At 45.3% G+C, this 19,446-nt stretch overlaps 1 protein-coding gene across 1 annotated transcript; it reads right to left on the bottom strand.

Moving 5' to 3' along the window:
* Nucleotides 1–613: 613 nt before the first annotated feature.
* LOC129838603 (synaptophysin-like protein 1) lies at nucleotides 614–18,859 on the bottom strand. The gene is made up of 5 exons (XM_055905685.1): nucleotides 18,321–18,859; nucleotides 16,258–16,376; nucleotides 11,170–11,374; nucleotides 2,085–2,276; nucleotides 614–1,845 (listed from the first exon to the last, which is right to left on the bottom strand). Exons 1-5 carry the CDS (start codon nucleotides 18,390–18,392, stop codon nucleotides 1,705–1,707), a joined length of 729 nt encoding a protein of 242 aa, XP_055761660.1. The 5' UTR covers nucleotides 18,393–18,859; the 3' UTR covers nucleotides 614–1,704.
* Nucleotides 18,860–19,446: the final 587 nt, after the last annotated feature.

Genomic DNA, 19,446 nt, shown 5'->3' with positions numbered 1-19,446 from the left:
GTGGTAAAACCTGTGTTATATTTACAGACTGTGTTATAACATTAGTTATAGATCAGTGATAGTCGGCTGGCGTGGAACAGGAAACAAAGCCAATAGGGCTCCATGCCTTCTGCACGTGTCAGTGTGGACTACCACAGACCACATGACTGAGCATGTAACAGTGGTTCTCTAGCTGCAGGACATCACTGGGAGGAAAACTTGAGCCATGTTCCAATAGGCTACTATAATATTGCATCATTTCATCCTTCCGTGAAGTAATTGTCGCCCTCAAAGACAGTCTGGTAGGTCTAAGCAATGATCACATAGATTTAAATGATCCAGTCATGTCAGATGAGCACTTTAAGGAAGAGAGGAATGATGCATCAAAGATGTCAGTGATCAGCTCAGATACACTGGAGCAGCTTCACCAGATGATATCCTGTTTGTTCTCCAGACAAACAGTAAACAGTGAGGTCACAGGACAGACCATAAAACAAAAGCTGCATTATCTCTTCAGGAGTCTTTGGGTCAGAAATCTCCTGCAACCTCCCCAGTATGGCTTGTAAATGAAGTAAATATTACCATAGAGAGAGAGACCATTCTACTTCTATACAAAAAAAAAGGAAACACAGAATGTAGGAAATGCATTGGGTTTTATTCAAAAAGAAAGAAGACATTCATAATTTGCATGTTGTGGAAAGGACAGCTCCGTCTCTCTCCACAACAGGGCCGATACATAAAAATCCTCCATCAAGCTCAAGTTGGTCTGGTGATTACAAGAGGAAGACAGAGGCATAACCAGTATACCAGACATTACAAACACACACACACTCAGCGTTGGCCTTCCATACGCAGGCACTTCAAGTTACTACACTTTTATTAGATCAAAGGTAATAACAGAAAATAGATCAGAAATGCAAAGGTAATGACAGGAAATAATAATTGATTAAGCAATCATAAAAAAAACAGGGGATTTCAAAACATAAAGCCAGCACATGCACAGACAGTGCACCATTTCTTAGTGGCTGTGGTTCAACAAACAACATAATACAAAGTACAAAAAACATGGCGGACTAAAGAACATAATAAAAAAAATGATGGATAATGATGCTTCGTGGGAGGCAGTTGTTGAAGTGTTCAGAGTGTCCCTGGTTTGAGCCCAGGTTGGGGCAAGGAGAGGGACAAAAGCATGACTGCCACACTTGGCAAAAAGAGGCAAGTGAGGACAGATCAGGATTCCTTCTAGGCCATGAGGTGAAAGGACACATTGTTTAAGAATCTGAATCATCCCAGGTTAGGGTTTGCTAGAAATGCCCAGAACAAAGACAATGTAGTTGCAGGTCAAAGTGCACAAATGCTGTCAATGAGTCTGTACCACAGCTTAGGAGAACGTACCAGGGGTTTGTGAGCTTTACTGGTAAGAGAAGGCACCGGTTTAGAAGTTAGAGAAGGCACGAGGAGAGAAAGCATCAGCATGCTAAGGCACAGAAAGGCATGGCCCAATATTGGTACAGGTATTGAAGGCACAGATATATTTGACAAAGCATAGATATTGATAAATAAGGCACAGTAAAAATATGGCTGTTTCCACTCAGACAATCAGCAGGCAAGATGAAGCTGCCTATTACCATAAAACGTCGAGTGTGTCTATCCAATCCTCTCAGATCTACAGGAGTACTTAGGGTGTGTAGGGGCTATTTTGGGCATTGGAAGTGGAGTAGAGTATTAGATAGCAGCAGGGACTTGTTGTCCACGCCCGGCCCCGGCCCCGTGCTGGGCAGTGTACTTCTGAGAGTGGCAGCGGGTCTCCTTGTACACAATCCAGGCGTTGCCAGCCCACACGATCAGATTCAGGTACCCAAACACCTAGAGGAGATAGGCAGAGATTGCTTTGGTCACAGTGAGACCATGTGGTCAAACAGAAGTGAGCATGGCAAACACAGTATTTCTGTTGGATGTGCAGAAAAACTAAAGGAAAATGTTACATTTCATCTCTTTTTTGTCTATGTAAGTATCACGTAATTCAAGTGAATGTGTACTTGATACATTCTGACTAACAAGTATCATCTATAAGAAGATTAGAAAAAAACGGTTGAGTTACTCACCACCGAGACATTGAGGGTGCGCATGTTGGCGAAGTCAGTGACCTCGCAGGCCACGTCGCTCTCCTTGCAGAGTGCCAGTGTGGAGGTGATGCCCGCTGTCCCGGTGGCATCCTTCACGTTCTGCAGCCCCTTGGCCCATGCTGAGGAACACACTAGCCACAGGAAGGCAATCGCTGCCGTCAGACCAAAATCCTGGGGGGAGAGAGGGAAGAGGGAACCGAAGTCATCATCACTTACTTTGTCCCCGTTGGAACCACTTTGCTTCAACACGGTTTCAAATGGATAAGGAAGCACATTCAATTGTAGCCTGATCCCTGATCTGTTTGTGATGTCTTGCATGGCGTGACAATGACCAGAGGAGTCATCAAGACAGAATAAACAGTTGTAGGACCACGCCGAATAAATTTTTCACATCCTACTGGAAGATGTGCGTGAATAACTCAAGAAATTGGCTTAAAACAGGCCTATTTATTTCATGTGTTTTTTAGGCGGGGATGACATACAGCAAAAACATACATCTCAGAACACTGAGAAATGATGTGTTGCACAAGATTGAACTTATAGTACATTTCCCTCTGCATTTCCTTCATTTCCTTTCCTTCCTTCTTCTTCCTTCTCCCTGGGCAGGTGAACATATTACAATTAAAACATTTTATGCAAACAGGCAATATAAACTCAGCAAAAAAAGAAACGTCCTCTTACTGTCAACTGCGTTTATTTTCAGCAAACTTAACGTGTAAATATTTGTATGAACGTAACAAGATTCAACAACTGAGACATAAACTGAAGTTCCACAGACATGTGACTAACAGACATGGAATAATGTGTCTCTGAACAAAGAGGGGATCAAAATCAAAAGTAACAGTCAGTATCTGGTGTGGCCACAAGCTGCATTAAGTACTGCAGTGCATCTCCTCCTCATGGACTGCACCAAATTTGCCAGTTCTTGCTGTGAGATGTTACCCCACTCTTACACCAAGGCACCTGCAAGTTCCTGGAAATTTCTGGGGGGAAATGTCCCAAGCCCTCACCCTCAGATCCAACAGGTCCCAGGCGTGCTCAATGGGATTGAGATCTGGGCTCTTCGCTGGCCATAGCAGAACACTGACATTCCTGTCTTGCAGGAAATCACGCACAGAATGAGCAGTATGGCTGGTGGCATTGTCATGCTGGAGGGTCATGTCAGGATGAGCCTGCAGGAAGGGTACCACATGAGGGAGGAGGATGTCTTCCCTGTAACGCACAGTGTTGAGACCGCCTGCAATGACACCAAGCCCAGTCCGATGATGCTGTGACACACCGCCCCAGACCTGGGGAGGTGTCTGGGGAGGACCTGCCTTACAACAGGCCTACAAGCCCTCAGTCCAGCCTCTCACAGCCTATTGCGGACAGTCTGAGCACTGATGGAGGTTTTGTGCGTTCCTGGTGTAACTCGGGCAGTTGTTGTTGCCATCCTGTACCTGTCCCGCAGGTGTGATGTTCGCATGTACCGAACCTGTGCAGGTTGTGACGACCCTCCCACTCTGTCTGCCGTATTCTCTCTTTGTTCTTGTTTCCTTATTAGGATGTCGGTGGGCGGAGTTGGGAGGGTCGTCAGCTACATGGGAAACACCTGGGCCCGGTGTCTCCCAGGATAAATACACCACTTCCCCATTCATGGAGGAGACTCTCTCCAGGCAGACACCTTGATAGATTTGTTTGTGTTTCTTGGTGGTGTTTTGGTTGTTTGTTTTAGCATCTTTCAACACCCTGCATTATCACATGCATGCATGCAAAACACTCACTTACACTACTGATTACACACACCATTGTATATTATACTTAGTTACTTTAGTTAATAAATATATATTTTGTTACTCCTTTTCTCCACGTTGTCTCCCTTTTGTTACGGGCTTTGAGCCGGTTCGTGACAAGTGGGGGCTCGTCCGGGATAATTGAACTTATTGGTTTGGGAGAAAGTGGAGGTACGCGTTTGGTTTGTATATTTTTGTTTGAGTTTGATAGGCCCAGTATTGGTTGCCTTTGTTGTTTGGTTTGTGTGCTGCGTTGGAGAGAGTACATTGGTTAGTTTCCAGGGCCCTGCCCAGCCTGGAAACCCTTGTTCTACTTTCTGTTGGGACATCGGTCTGAGGTGAGTAATCGGCTGTGTACCTCAGTGGGAGATTTGGGTAGGGTAGTGGAACTTGCTACCTGCCGCTATAGCCTTTTACCCCTGATAGGTTTAGCGACGTGTTTCCTTTTTAGAATATGTTGGGCATGGTTAATGTTTGTTATTTTTGTGTGGTGTCTGTGGACTGAGCAGTTGTCTCGGAGGCACATCCGTGGCTTGGTGGAATCTGCCAGGATGCTGGGGGGTTTATTTCCTTGCCAGCGGGCTACAGTGCGTAAATACCCACCGCAAATCCGCACGAAGACTAGGGTTGAGTTAATGTAGGTTTTGGGGAAGCTCTGTATCATCTCTTCTGTGGTACTCAGGGTGATTGTCATTTCTTGGGGTTGTGGTCTGGTGTGCTCAGCAGAGGGGAAGAGTGAGAATTTTTTTTTTTGTAACTATGGCGTCTTTTGTTATTTGAGTTCATTCGCTTTCCATCAGAGGAATTGTTAGAATTCGGTACTAAAGAACAGCTGTTGAAAATCGACGAATACTACAAGGTTGAAATTAGTGATAAACGTCTAAAGAATTCTATTAGGTTGATATTGAAGGCCAATCTGATGGAGAGTGGTATTCTTGAAGTTACCACTGGGCCAGCCTCTGCTGAGGAGTTATCTCCCCGTAACGTTACAATGGCCATTCCATCGGTTAGTCCTAGTAGTCTTCTTTTTGAACAGCAGAAAGAACTACTTCTGTTACAGCAGCAGCATGATCGTGAGAAGCTAGAGTATGATCGGCAGCATGATCGTGAGAAGCTAGAGTATGATCGGCAGCATGATCGTGAGAAGCTAGAGTATGATCGGCAGCATGATCGTGAGAAGCTAGAGTATGATCGTGAGAAGCTAGAGTATGATCGTGTAAAGTATGAAAAGGAATTAGATATGGAGCATGCTAAAATCAAGTTGCAACAAGAACGGATAGAGTTGGTTAGGGAAGGAAAGATCTCAGGGGAGAGTTTGTTCTGGGAAGGTGACCCAGATTTACCTAGGGGTCGTTCCTCTTTTGGTCGTGCCCCGGACACAGTTGATATTGCTGGGAACTTACGGTTATTGCCTCAGTTTAATGAAAAGGACCCTGAGACATTCTTTTCGTTGTTTGAGCGTGTTGCTGACGCTAGGAGTTGGCCTGATTCTGACCGTACCTTAATGTTGCAGTGTGTGCTGACTGGTAAAGCGCAGGAAGCATATTCAGCTCTTAGTGTACACGACAGTGCCAGTTATGATAAGGTTAAAACGGCTGTGTTACAAATTTATGAATTGGTCCCCGAGGCTTACCGCCAACGATTTAGAACTTTAAAAAAGGATGATAAACAGACACATGTTGAGTTTGCGCGACAATTATCTGTACAGTTTAATCGATGGTGTTCCGCCTCTGAAGTTGTGACTCTCCAAGGGCTGTGTGATCTGATTATGTTAGAGCAATTTAAGGACACAATCTCTGATCGTATTGCCACTTATATTAACGAACGAAAAGTAAAGAATGTCGCTGAAGCTGCGGTTTTGGCGGATGAGTATGTGTTGACTCACAAAAGTGTCTTTGCAGAGCCCCGTATTCAGAATGAGTGGGGGCGTTTGGATAGATTTGGGCTTCGCTCACCGAGACACTTTTGTTCACGGGCAGAGTTCAATTCAACTAGGGTTGAGCCTGACTCCCGTGGAAAAGCTGACTTTGGACAAGAGTGTCACTACTGTCGAGGTTCAGGTCATTGGAAAAACGAATGTCCACTTCTCAGATCAAAGGGTGCTTATGCTAAATCTAAGCCTACCGCGTTAGCTGCGCCTGTTCTACATCAGTTCACTCATGACTCATTGCCTCAGGTACAGGAGCATGTGAAAGTACATATTGATCCAGACTATTTACCTTTCATTACGGAAGGTTTTGTGTCTATGTTAGGAAGTACGGACCTAGTGCCAGTTAAGATCCTGAGAGACACAGGAGCCTCTGAATCATTTGTGTTGGAGTCTGTTACCCTTTTCTGCCGAGACTGATTCAGGGAATAGTGTTCTAATTAGGGGACTAGGTTTGAACACTCTGTCAGTTCCGTTGCATAAACTGATGTTGGATTGTGGGCTGGTGAAGGGTGAAGGGTGAAGTTGTTGTGGGGGTGCGTCCTTCGTTGCCTATTGAGGGTATCGACATTATCCTTGGGAATAACTTGGCTGGTGATCGTGTATGGCCTGTCGTGTTTCCATCTCTAGTGGTTTCCACTAAGCCGTCATTTGTTGGGATTCCTGATGAGTGTACAGAGTTTCCCAGAGGTGTTCTCTGCGTGTGCAGTGACACGTTCTATGAGCCGTGGCGAACTGGTTACTGCGCCGACTAATGATAATACAAAGAAGTATGTCACTGTTTTCCCTGTCATCCCGTTATCTGTAACCCGCTCAGATCTAATCAATGCGCAACGGGATGACTCCACATTAGAAGAGTTTGATTGACCAAATTGTGCCTGTGGAACAGTTGGGAGATGTCGCCCATGGCTATTTTCTCCAAGAGGATGTCCTGATGAGAAAGTGGGTGTCTCATGGTAGTTGCTTTCTGGGGGAGGCAATTAGTCAGGTTGTTGTACCAATTAAGCTTCGTAAGCTGGTGTTGGAAACTTCTCACAATGACGTTGCTGGACATATGGGGGTGAGGAAAACCTACAATCGCATATTAAGACATTTCTTTTGGCCTAGATTAAAAAGGGATGTTTCTGATTTTATCAGAACTTGTCACACCTGTCAATTAACTGGTAAACCTAATCAAGCTATTAAGCCGGTACCATTGTTTCCTATTCCTGTACTCAGCCAGCCTTTTGAGTATCTGATTATTGACTGTGTGGGTCCTCTGCCTCGTTCTAAAAAGGGTAGTAGTTACCTGTTCACTGTGATGTCAGACCACTAGGTTTCCTGCTGCCTATCCTCTCCGCTCTATCACGACTAAGTCTGTGTTAAAAGCTTTGACTCAGGTATTCCAAACATTGAGAGAAACTACGGTCATTCAGAGTGATCAAGGATCTAATTTCACCTCTAATCTGTTTGGTCAGGTTCTCCAACAGCTCCATATTAAACACAATTTGTCTAGCGCCTATCACGCGCAAAGTCAAGGAGCACTGGAACGTTTCCATCAAACACTTAAGTCTTTGTTGAGAGCTTATTGTACTGAGATGGATAATGATTGGGAGGAGGGGTTGCCTTGGTTACTGTTAGCCACTAGGGAGGTTTCACAGGAGAGCACGGGTTTCAGTCCAAATGACCTTGTGTTTGGACATCTATCTGTTCTCCAGGATGACTGGAAGTCTCCCGAGCCTCCTCAGTCCCTGTTATCGTATGTTTGTGATTTCCGGCGACGCCTGTACGCCGCTGGTGAAATGGTTAAAGAGAAGTTATCATCTTTACAGGAGAGGATGAAGGGCATATTTGATCGCCGAACTGAGCTTCACTATAGTCCGGGTGACCAGGTTCTTGCTCTGCTGCCAATTGTTGGTTCTCCTTTTCAAGCCAAGTTTCAAGGTCCATATACAGTGATGCGCCAGTACACTGAGCAAAATTATCTAGTTGCCACTCCAGAACGGAGAAAAGCACACCAGCTGTGCCATGTGAACTTGTTAAAACCCTATTATGTACGTTCCTCTGAGAATGAACAGTGGGAGTCTACAGAGGATGGTAAACCTGTTCGTTTGGCTGATACCGGTGTTTCCTTGGGTTTTTGTCATGCTAGATCTGTGCATGAGGAGGAAGATGTGCCTGGTCCTGACGATTGTATATTGCAGGGTAGATTGAAATGAGTAGTCTGTTACGTTGGGAAGTGGCTATGAATCGTTGGGAGTTAAAAAATGAAGGACCTTGTTCTTTTCGTTGGAGTTTGTAGTTGATGTGATCTCGTGTGCCCTGTTCTTGAATGGTTGTATTGTCTGGTTCTGTCTTTCCTGTCTGTTCCCTCCTGGTCTTGTATTCTTCTTTCCTCTTAAAAGTTGCTTCCTATGCATTAAGGTTGCTGAGGTCTGGGGAGTCTTTCCTCTTAAATGTTGCTTCCTATGCACTAAGGTTGCTGAGGTCTGGGTAGTCTTCTCTCTTAAATATTGCTTCCCGTGCACAAAGGTTGCTGAGGTCTGGGGAGGAGGAGGTTGGCTGGGGCAAATGTGAAGTGTGCACACGTAACCCCTCATCAATTTGGGACGCAGAGGCTGGTATGTTGTTCCGGGGTCCTTGTTGGTCCCCGGTTTTATGGGGGGGAATGTGACGACCCTCCCACTCTGTCTGCCGTATTCTCTCTTTGTTCTTGTTTCCTTATTAGGATGTCGGTGGGCGGAGTTGGGAGGGTCGTCAGCTACATGGGAGACACCTGGGCCCGGTGTCTCCCAGGATAAATACACCACTTCCCCATTCATGGAGGAGACTCTCTCCAGGCAGACACCTTGATAGATTTGTTTGTGTTTCTTGGTGTTTTTTTGGTTGTTTGTTTTAGCATCTTTCAACACCCTGCGTTATCACATTCATGCATGCAAAACACTCACTTACACTACTGATTACTGATTACACACACCATTGTATATTATACTTAGTTACTTTAGTTAATAAATATATATTTTGTTACTCCTTTTCTCCACGTTGTCTCCCTTTTGTTACGGGCTTTGAGCCGGTTCGTGACAAGGTGTTGTTACACGTGGTCTGCCACTGCGAGGGCGATCAGATGTCCTTCCTGTCTCCCTGTAGCGCTGTCTTAGGCGTCTCACAGTACGGACATTGCAATTTATTGCCCTGGCCACATCTGCAGTCCTCATGTCTCCTTGCAGCATGCCTAAGGCACATTCACACAGATGAGCAGGGACCCTGGGCATCTTTCTTTTGGGGGTTTTCAGTGTCAGTAGAAAGTTCTCTTAAGTGTCCTAACTTTTCATAACAGTGACCTTAATTGCCTACCGTCTGTAAGCTGTTAGTGTCTTAACAACCTTTCTACAGGTGCATGTTCATTAATTGTTTATGGTTCATTGAACAAGCATGGTAAACAGTGTTTAAACCCTTTACAATGAAGATCTGTGAAGTTATTTGGATTTTTACGAATTGTTTGAAAGACAGGGTCCTGAAAAAGGGACATTTCTTTTTTTGCTGAGTTTACATACATCAGACATTTAAAAAAAAAAACAGAAGTCAGGACATACAGACACATTTCATTGCTGTCAATGGGAGACTTCAGCTATTCAAAACAGATTAGCAGTATATATTCAGGAACAAATTACCATGTCGAATCAACCAAATCAAGGACAAGCGTTTTCTGACACACTAGGAAAAATGGACCGCTGATATTTGGTTTAAACCTAAACTTAGAACCAGGGGTTGGAACCTGTTCAAGGAACAGAACACAAAATGGTAAAAGAATGACATTTTTCAAGGAACAGAACCAGAACCGAGAACGAAAGTCCTCTAATACTGTTCCAGAACAGAACTTATTTTAAAAGCATGGGAACCAGTTAATAATGTTCTGGGCATTTTTTTCAGTTCCACAAAAAACATAAAGTGCCTATGCAAAGCCCTCATGCAAAGCCCTCACTCTGCCACTGAGAAATTCAGTTTCTGCCTGCCTGCCAGCTGAAAATCTTTGCGTGTGCGCTCGCGTGTGTGTGTGTTTCTGACGTCCCACGCGTGTTTCAGAAATTAGGGAGAGAGATTTTTAATTTTCAATGCTAGTTAAGGATACTATAGTTATCACGTTTCACATTGGATTTATTAACAACAATAAAAGGTAAGATCTGTTCTTGTGCCACTCTGCTACACAAACTTGTTGTCTAGCTCTCGAACTCTAGTCGGCATTATGTGTAATGTAATGGAGCTGAGAGTCATGATCAAGGGCTAGCTCTAGTCCAACATTAGCTAGCTCTGGTCCAAAGTTAGTTAAGCCAACTCTCTGAAGTTCAAAGTCCCTTCATAGATGTCAGTCCTAAGTATAATTCTGTGGGCCTAATTCAGATTATACATGTCATAACTTTATGGCCAGCGCTCTTCTCACGTGCAAAATTTCAGTCGCATATCACACCCTACACTACACTTGTCTGTCCAATGCATGTACATATTGTAGCTTGCCTGCTCCATAGCAAGCTGCTCTATCCACTGGTGAAGTAATTTAATGTCAAGCGAAATCTAAAAAATATATATTTCAGAGGTTTAAAAAGGAATGGGAAAAAACGATACAAACCCTAACTTTTTGGGGTGTTCAAACCGGTACAGAACTTTCTTTTGCTGGTTGGAACAGTGGAACGGAATGAAAAAAAAATATGGTTCTGTTCAGAACGAAACGATTGGGGAAATAATTTTTGTTCCAACCCCTGCTTAGAACGTAAACTCTCATCAAAGAGAACTACACCCTTGAACGCTATGTCTACCTGAACCTAACAGAAAGCCAAAGGACAGTCTGTGCTCAAGTCAGATCCAGCACCCTCCCTCTGGCTATAGAGGTGGGTAGATCTAACAGATTGCCTGAAGAAAAGAGAACTTGCCTAATGTGTGATCTTGGGGAAATCTAAAACAAAATCCATGTTGTGTTGATGATCTGAGACATTCTTTTTTTTTGGTAACATTTTTGGTTATAACCGTGAAGTATTCTGGTTACGGGACAAGCAAAGGCTTACATTTTGTTTCAGACAGGATGTGAGATTGCAAAGTTTGTTCACAATGCCTAGAGGAGAAGGAGAAATGTGCTGTTTGTGTAGTGTGGCGAGATGGTAGCTGTACTTGCCATGATTATTGTATGCGTATAATTTGTGAAATATTCTTTTGTTTTGAGTACAAGGAAAATGGTACTCTGTTTAGTAGTGTCTTGTATGCCCATGTGGGCTGGGCAACAGTAGGCGTATGACACTTAAATAAATAACATCAATCAAAATCAAATCATATTAATTTCAAGTCACATACGAGAATCTCAATCTAGGTTTTGTCCCTTTACTTTCCCAGTACTCACAAACATAGGGCCGAAGTCAGAGTTCTTGTACACGTGCATGTAGCCCAGGTAGACGAGCAACGCCACTATAGAGTACAGGAAGCAGATGATGGCCACGCCCACAAAGAACTGGGCCGAGGAGGCGGAGTCTCCCACCAGGTGGGTGACGGGCACAGAGTGGTTACACAGAGTGGTGTTGCCCTCCACTAGAGCAACCAGGTTTAACCTGGGGACACAAAACAGCTTTACACTTCAGTGTACATCTATACGTGATATAGCAGAGTTATCCAGAGTATTTCTGTAAGAGATCAGTGTCACACTAAATATACTGAACAAAAATATAAACGCAACATGCAGCAATTTCAAAGATTTTACTGAGTTACAGTTCATAAGGAAATCAGTCAATTTAAGTCAATTCATTAGGCCCTAATCTATGGATTTCACATGACTGAGAATACAGATATACATCTGTTGGTTACAGATACATTTGAAAAAAGGTAGGAGCGTGGATCAGAAAACCAGTCAGTGTGACTACCATTTGCCTCATGCAGCGCAACACATCTCCTTTGCAGGCTGTTGATTATGGAATGTTGTCCCAATATCCAGCGAAGTTGCTGGATATTGGCGGAAACTGGAACGCGCTGTCGTACACTTCGATTCAGAGCATCCCAAACATGCTCAATGGGTGACATGTCTGGTGAGTATGCAGGCCATGGAAGAACTGGGACATTTTCAGCTTGTGTACAGATGCTTGCGACATGGGGTGATGGCGGCGGATGAATGGCATGACAATGGGCCTCAGGGTCTGTAACGGTGGTCCTCCTCCTCTTCAACCGAAAAGGAGGAGTAGTTATGGAACCAAGGCGCAGCGGGTTGTGAACACATAATTTATTTAAAGACAAGACGGAAAAAACACGAACTTCACTATAACTAACAAAACAACAAACGGAGTAGACAGACCTGGACGACGAACTTACATTAAACACGAAGAACGCACGAACAGGGAAAATAGACTACACAAAATGACGATGTACAAAACAAACCGAACAGTCCCGTATGGTGCGACAAACACTGACACAGGAGACAACCACCCACAACGAACACAGTGAAACAACCTACCTAAATATGACTCTCAATTAGAGGAACGCCAAACACCTGCCTCTAATTAAGAGCCATACCAGGCAACCCCTAAACCAACATAGAAACAGAAAACATAGAATGCCCACCCAAACTCACGTCCTGACCAACTAACACATACAACAAACTAACAGAAATAGGTCAGGAACGTGACATAACCCCCCCCATAAGGTGCGAACTCCGGGCGCACCAGCACAAAGTCTAGGGGAGGGTCTGGATGGGCATCTGACCACGGTGGTGGCTCAGGCTCAGGGCGAGGTCCCCACCCCACCATAGTCAATCCCAGCTTACCTCTCCCCCTACAAATGACCACCCTCATATTACCCCCACTTAATCTTTTGGGTAACATCAACACAAGGGGCAGCACCGGGATAGAGGGATAGCTCAGGACAGAGGGATAGCTCAGGACAGAGGGATAGCTCAGGACAGAGGGATAGCTCAGGATAGAGAGGTAGCTCAGGATAGAGAGGTAGCTTAGGATAGAGGGGCAACTCCGGACTGAAAGGCAGCTCCGGACAGAGAGACAGCTCTGGACTGAGGGGCAGTTCTGGATAAATAGCCGCTCTGGGCTGAGGGACAGCTCATTACTGGCTGACGACTCTGGACGCTCATGGCTGGCTGACGGCTCTGGACGCTCATGGCTGGCTGACGGCACTGGACGCTCATGGCTGGCTGACGGCTCTGGACGCTCATGGCTGGCTGACGGCTCTGGACGCTCATGGCTGGCTGACGGCTCTGGACGCTCATGGCTCACTGACGGCTCTGGCAGATCCTGTCTGGTTGGCGGCTCTGGCAGATCCCGTCTGGTTGGCGGCTCTGGCAGATCCCGTCTGGTTGGCGGCGCTGGCAGATCCCGTCTGGTTGGCGGCTCTGGCAGATCCCGTCTGGTTGGCGGCTCTGGCAGATCCTGACTGACGACTGGCTCTAGCGGCTCCTGACTGACTATCGGCTCTGACGGCTCGGGACAGACGGATGGCTCAGACGGCGCTGGGGAGACGGATGGCTCAGACGGCGCTGGGGAGACGGATGGCTCAGACGGCGCTGGGGAGACGGATGGCTCAGACGGCGCTGGGGAGACGGATGGCCCAGACGGCGCTGGGGAGACGGATGGCTCAGATGGCGCTGCGGAGACGGATGGCTCAGACTGCTCCTGTCTGGCGGAAGGCTTTGGCTGCTCCTGTCTGGCGGAAGGCTCTGTAGGCTCATGGCAGACAGGCAGCTTTGCAGGCTCATGGCAGACGGGCAGTTCATGCGCCGTTGGGCAGACGGCAGACTCTGGCCGGCTGAGACGCACTGTAGGCCTGGTGCGTGGTGCCGGAACTGGAGGCACCGGACTGACTACACGCACTTCAAGCCTAGTGCGGGGAGCAGGGACAGGGCACACTGGACTCTCAAAACGTACTATTTGTCTGGTGCGTGGTACCGGCACTGGTGGCACCGGGCTGAGTGCACGCACATCAGGACGAGTACGGGGAGAAGGAACAGTGTGTACAGGGCTCTGGAGACGCACAGGTAGCTCAGTGCGTGGTGCCGGAACTGGAGGCACTGGACTGGAGACACGCACCATAGAGAGAGTGCGTGGAGGAGGAACAGGGCTCTGGAAACGCACTGGAAGCCTGGTGCGTGGTGTAGGCACTGGTGGTACTGGGCTGGGGCGGGGAGGTAGCGCCGGAAATACCGGACCTTGCAGGCGTACTGGCTCCCTTGAGCACCGAGCCTGCCCAACCTTACCTGGTTGAATGCTCCCCGTCGCCCGACCAATGCGGGGAGGTGGAATAACCCGCACCGGGCTATGTAGGCGAGCCGGGGACACCATGCGTAAGGCTGGTGCCATGTAAGCCGGCCCAAGGAGACGTACTGGTGGCCAGATATGTAGGGCCGGCTTCATGACATTTGGCTCAATGCCCAATCTAGCCCTACCAGTGCGGGGAGGTGGAATAACCCGCACTGGGCTATGCACACGTACAGGGGACACCGTGCGCTCTACTGCGTAACACGGTGTCTGCCCGTACTCCCGCTCTCCACGGTTAGCCTGGTAAGTGGGCGCAGGTCTCCTACCTGCCCTTGGCCCACTACCTCTTAGCCCCCCCCCCCCCCCCCCCCCAAGAAATTTTTGGGTGGTACTCACGGGCTTTTCGGGCTTCCGTGCTAGACGGTCCCCTCATAACTCCGGTTCCCTTCTCCGATTGCCTCTGCTCTCCTCAGTGCCTCCAGCTGTTCCCATGGGAGGCGATCCCTTCCAGCCAGGATCTCCTCCCATGTGTAGCAACCTTTACCGTCCAAAACATCGTCCCAAGTCCATTCCTCCTTCTTGCGCTGTCCCTTCCTCCGATTACACCGCTGCTTGATTCTGGATTGGTGGGTGGTTCTGTAACGGTGGTCCTCCTCCTCTTCAACCGAAAAGGAGGAGTAGTTATGGAACCAAGGCGCAGCGGGTTGTGAACACATAATTTATTTAAAGACAAGACGGAAAAAACACGAACTTCACTATAACTAACAAAACAACAAACGGAGTAGACAGACCTGGACGACGAACTTACATTAAACACGAAGAACGCACGAACAGGGAAAATAGACTACACAAAATGACGATGTACAAAACAAACCGAACAGTCCCGTATGGTGCGACAAACACTGACACAGGAGACAACCACCCACAACGAACACAGTGAAACAACCTACCTAAATATGACTCTCAATTAGAGGAACGCCAAACACCTGCCTCTAATTAAGAGCCATACCAGGCAACCCCTAAACCAACATAGAAACAGAAAACATAGAATGCCCACCCAAACTCACGTCCTGACCAACTAACACATACAACAAACTAACAGAAATAGGTCAGGAACGTGACAGGGTCTTGTCACGGTATCTCTGTGCATTCAAATTGCCATCGATAAAATGCAATTTTGTTCATTGTCCGTAGCTTATGCCTGCCCATACAATAACCCCACTGCCACCATGGGGCTCTCTGTTCACAATGTTGACATCAGCAAACCGCTCGCCCATACAACACCATACATGTGGTCTGCGGTTGTGAGGCCGGATGGAAGCACAGCCAAATTCTATAAAACGAATTTGGAGTTGGAGACGGCTTATGGTAGAGAAATGAACATTCAATTCTCTGGCAACAGCTCTGGTGGACATTCCTGCAGTCAGTATACTAATTGCACGCTCCCTCAAAACTTGAGGCATCTGTGGCATTTTGTTGTGTGAAAAAACTGCACATTTTAGAGTGGCCTTTTATTGTCCTTGGCACAAGGTGCACCTGTGTAATTATCATTATATTTAATCAGCTTCTTGATATGCAACACCTGTCAGGAGGATGGATTATCTTGGAAAAGGATAAATGCTCACTAACAAGGATGTAAACAAATTTGTGCACAACATTTTAGAGAAATATTATTTTTGTGCATATGGAACATTTCTGGGATCTTTTATTTCAGGTCATGAAACATGGGACCAATACTCCCCCCATGTTGTATTTATATTTGTGTTCAGTGTACTTATACCCAGGGGATATAGAATTACAATAACAACAGGATAGAATGGAGACTTATATATTGTCAACATTTCAGCTGCTAATCTTCCTGATTGACAATTAAAAAGTATTCACTGTGTCATCTAGTTTAACCTGAAACATCTTTACTGTACAGTACACTTCCTGGTTGTGTCATACTACACCTGGAATAAACCCCAGTCATTACACTGCACACGAAAACACTCATCCAGATTAATGGAGGAAATAATCAGTTGAGGCCATGGGGTGAAGTTGTTTCCTCCACCATGAACATCCTTCTACAGATCATATCTACACAACAACTTCCTTCACAGTTCCAGCAGGATATCTGATAACACATCAAGGCATTTCAAATATTTCAAAAAGGGGTCTTTTTGTGCAGTTGGGTCTAATAGTTGTATGGGTTATCAAACACAGTAACACACAGAGAGAGAGAACTGACTGACACCCACCTGAAAGGATAGCTAAAAGTAGCATTCAGTGTCTCGTTCCTTCCTTCTCTGCAGAAGAGTGACACGATATTCCTGCCAGAATACCCCCCACAGCTCCCAAACGCAAAGATGGCTGTCAGCTGTTTAAAACAGAGAAAGAAAGAGAGATTGAGAGAGAGAGAGAGAGAGAGAGATATCATGTAAACTGTTTTAACTGAGCAGGGAGAAGGGAGAAACATTGCTTACATTGGACATACTGTAAAATACTGTAGTTGCCCAGCTCTCGGTGTTGTGTTTTGATAAATGGAATGAAAGAATTGAAGAGACTGCATGCAGCATCACACCCAACAGCAAGCTTGCCAAGAGAAAGAAGGATCTAACGGTCTACATAAAGATCTGTTATTGATCCTCTTTTCATGCTCTCGCTCTCTCTAGATGTAGGCTATTAGTGTCTAGGGGGAACTTAATCCGACTTTGTGACTGTGCCTCCATTTTGCTTCCAGAGAGGCCCTTCTTTCTCACCCTTCTCCAGATGTTTTCATTTCACAGTGTGGCAACTTCCTGTTGGCTGACTACCTCATTGTAGCAACTTGTGCCATTTCACAGCAATTAACATCTAGTGAGCACTGCAAATGCACAGACGGAGACAACAGTCTGCTATGGTCAGATGACTTGGGTGACTGGGGTGTTGCTGCCTGTCTGGTTGCTGCCTGTCTTGCCTGCAGCCTGTATCTTGAAGGATTTGCACAGTGAGAGAGAGGGAGAGGGAGAGAGAGAGAGAGAGAGAGAACAGCAGAGAGAACAGCTGAATTGTTAACCAAATTTCCTCCTGCATAGCTACACAGGATTCCTTTGACCGAGTTATGCAGGCAAGTCGGTTAAACTTGATTAATGAATTCTCTCCAAAAGCATGGATTCTCAGGACAACATGGTTTCAAAAGTGGAAGGAATGTGACCCTGGCCTGAAAACTCTATCCCACCACTTCAGTTCTGGTTAACTCTCTAAAAGTCTAAGCCCATTACAACTATAGCCCATGGAAACGCATTGATAACACATGACAAACACAGAGAGTCAAAAAATGTATCATAAGGAATAAGGTTTTGAAGTATCTGTCCTTTATCTAGGAGATACAGCCTAAGAAAGCACAGGAAATACGTGTTTTTTGGACACACATTTAACCCCAAAATGACATCCATAATTCCATTCATTTTTTAAAACTGGTACAGGGTTTGGAGGTTCACACATCACATGTGAGAAGACCGATTTTCGGAATGTCTCATGGTCTCACAAACACAGGTGTAGCTCGGCCACCGCCCACCGCAGATGGGGAAGATGGGGAAGGCCGACATAGGCGGATGCAGCGGATTGAGACGGAGCCCAGATAGCTCTAGTTTAACAGATTTTGATGAGGATTTTTTTTAATTATAGATTGCATCAGTAGGGTGCGTCAATATGCACTTAAGGATTTTTAAATTCTGCAAAACCTGTCAGCTTGATTGGGTGCAATTGTAATTTCATTTTTCTTCTAGGTGTCAGATTATGTCAGGGGCACAGAGCTTTCTGACCCCAGAACTGCATGTTCCCTTCAAGATAATAATTCTATATGCTGGGTAACATTTAAGTGAATTATTAATGAGACATGAATTAATGTATAACACCTCTTGCCTTTCATTTGAAAGGCAGGAACAGGGTTTTGCACAGGGACATTTCAAAGCCATGCCAGTACGAACTGATCCAGCTCCTAGCCCGCTACTGTAACAGACTTTGCTGAAATGGAGAGTTGAATGAATCATACTGTAGGCTATGATTATTTTGTCATTGCAGAACCAGGAGAAAAGAGACTGACCAAATAAAACAAAACTGTGACACATTCGTTTATGAATAACTGATGAAAGCTTGTGTGGGTTGCTCCAACATGCAATAGGATTGAAATGCAAAAAAAAGCATGATATACAGTACATGTCTTTTCTATTTGATTTTATCAGGCCACAGCCCCGAACTAGAGTGAAAAATCCCTCGGCTATTAGAACTGTTGAGCTGCAGATTTTCTCCAGTCGGATTCTGGACAGTGTAGCCTACTTACCCATTCTACAAATTTGATGAATCCCAGCGGTTCCTTGAGAGGCGCCAAGTTCAGTCGAAACCCTGTTATCATCTCCCCCGACTCCCCACCTATCTAAATATTATCTGAAAGAAAATTAAGTATATCTTGCTAGAAAGTAACAAAACAAGTTCCAATAAGTTTGACAGAATGACGTGGTACTGCGCGCAATGGCTTTGTGCGCTCCGTTTTGGTGATGCCTGTCCCACCTACGCAAATACCGGAGGCTTCAATAAAAACAAATGATGAAAAACGATCAAAGTCTGCCTTTATAGATACATTTTTACTCTCTCGGTAGATAGTTGCAACTTGAATCAACTAGGATTAGGTCGATTTAAAAAATCCTAAATTGGCTATACAACTGATAGACTAATGATGGAAAGTAACGGTTCTCTCAACTGCGCGTCTCGAATTTCTTAACCCAAAGAGCACTGTGTAAGCCTGCAGATGACTGTAAAAATGATGTCTGTCTTGTATTCGCACTAAGCTGCAAAACCTTCGGTCTCTGTTTGGAAAAATCTTTCGGTCTCTTGTTGCAAGTTTCTGCTACTCTAGTCATATGACCTGAAAGCAAATCACGGCCGTCATTGTAAATAAGAATTTGTTCTTAACTGACTTGCCTTGTTAAAAAATTTTTTTTTTAAACATTTAAAATATTTAAAATATTACTACATATTGGATGACTCTCATTCACATTCCATTCACCCAGTTCAATGTAATATCGATAGGTTTAGGCTACTACATAATTTCCCTATACCCATCATGGGTGGCTACAACCTAGCCTATGAATGAAAGTTTACAACGTACAGTTGAAGTCGGAAGTTTACCTTAGCCAAATACATTTAAACTCAGTTTTTCACAATTCCTGACATTTAATAATAGTAAAAATTGCCTGTCTTAGGTCAGTTAGGATCGCCACTTTATTTTAAGAATGTGAAATATCAGATAATAGTAGAGAGAATGATTTATTTCAGATTTGATTTCTTTCATCAAATTCCCAGTGGGTCAGAAGTTTACATACACTCAATTAGTATTTGGTAGCATTGCCTTTAAATTGTTTAACTTGGGTCAAACGTTTCGGGTAGCCTTCAGCAAGCTTCCCACAATA

This window comes from Salvelinus fontinalis, chromosome 39, assembly GCF_029448725.1.
Source record: "Salvelinus fontinalis isolate EN_2023a chromosome 39, ASM2944872v1, whole genome shotgun sequence".
NCBI classification, from domain to species: Eukaryota; Metazoa; Chordata; class Actinopteri; order Salmoniformes; family Salmonidae; genus Salvelinus; species Salvelinus fontinalis.
This window is presented reverse-complemented; position numbering and strand designations above follow the sequence as displayed.

Coding starts and splice junctions, on each gene's coding strand:
- LOC129838603 (XM_055905685.1), bottom strand. CDS start 18,392: ATGATAACAGGGTTTCGACTGAACTTGGCGCCTCTCAAGGAACCGCTG. Junction 11,375..16,257: donor ACTTTTAGCTATCCTTTCAG/GTGGGTGTCAGT, acceptor TTGTGTCCCCAG/GTTAAACCTGGTTGCTCTAG. Junction 1,846..2,084: donor GCACCCTCAATGTCTCGGTG/GTGAGTAACTCA, acceptor TATCTCCTCTAG/GTGTTTGGGTACCTGAATCT.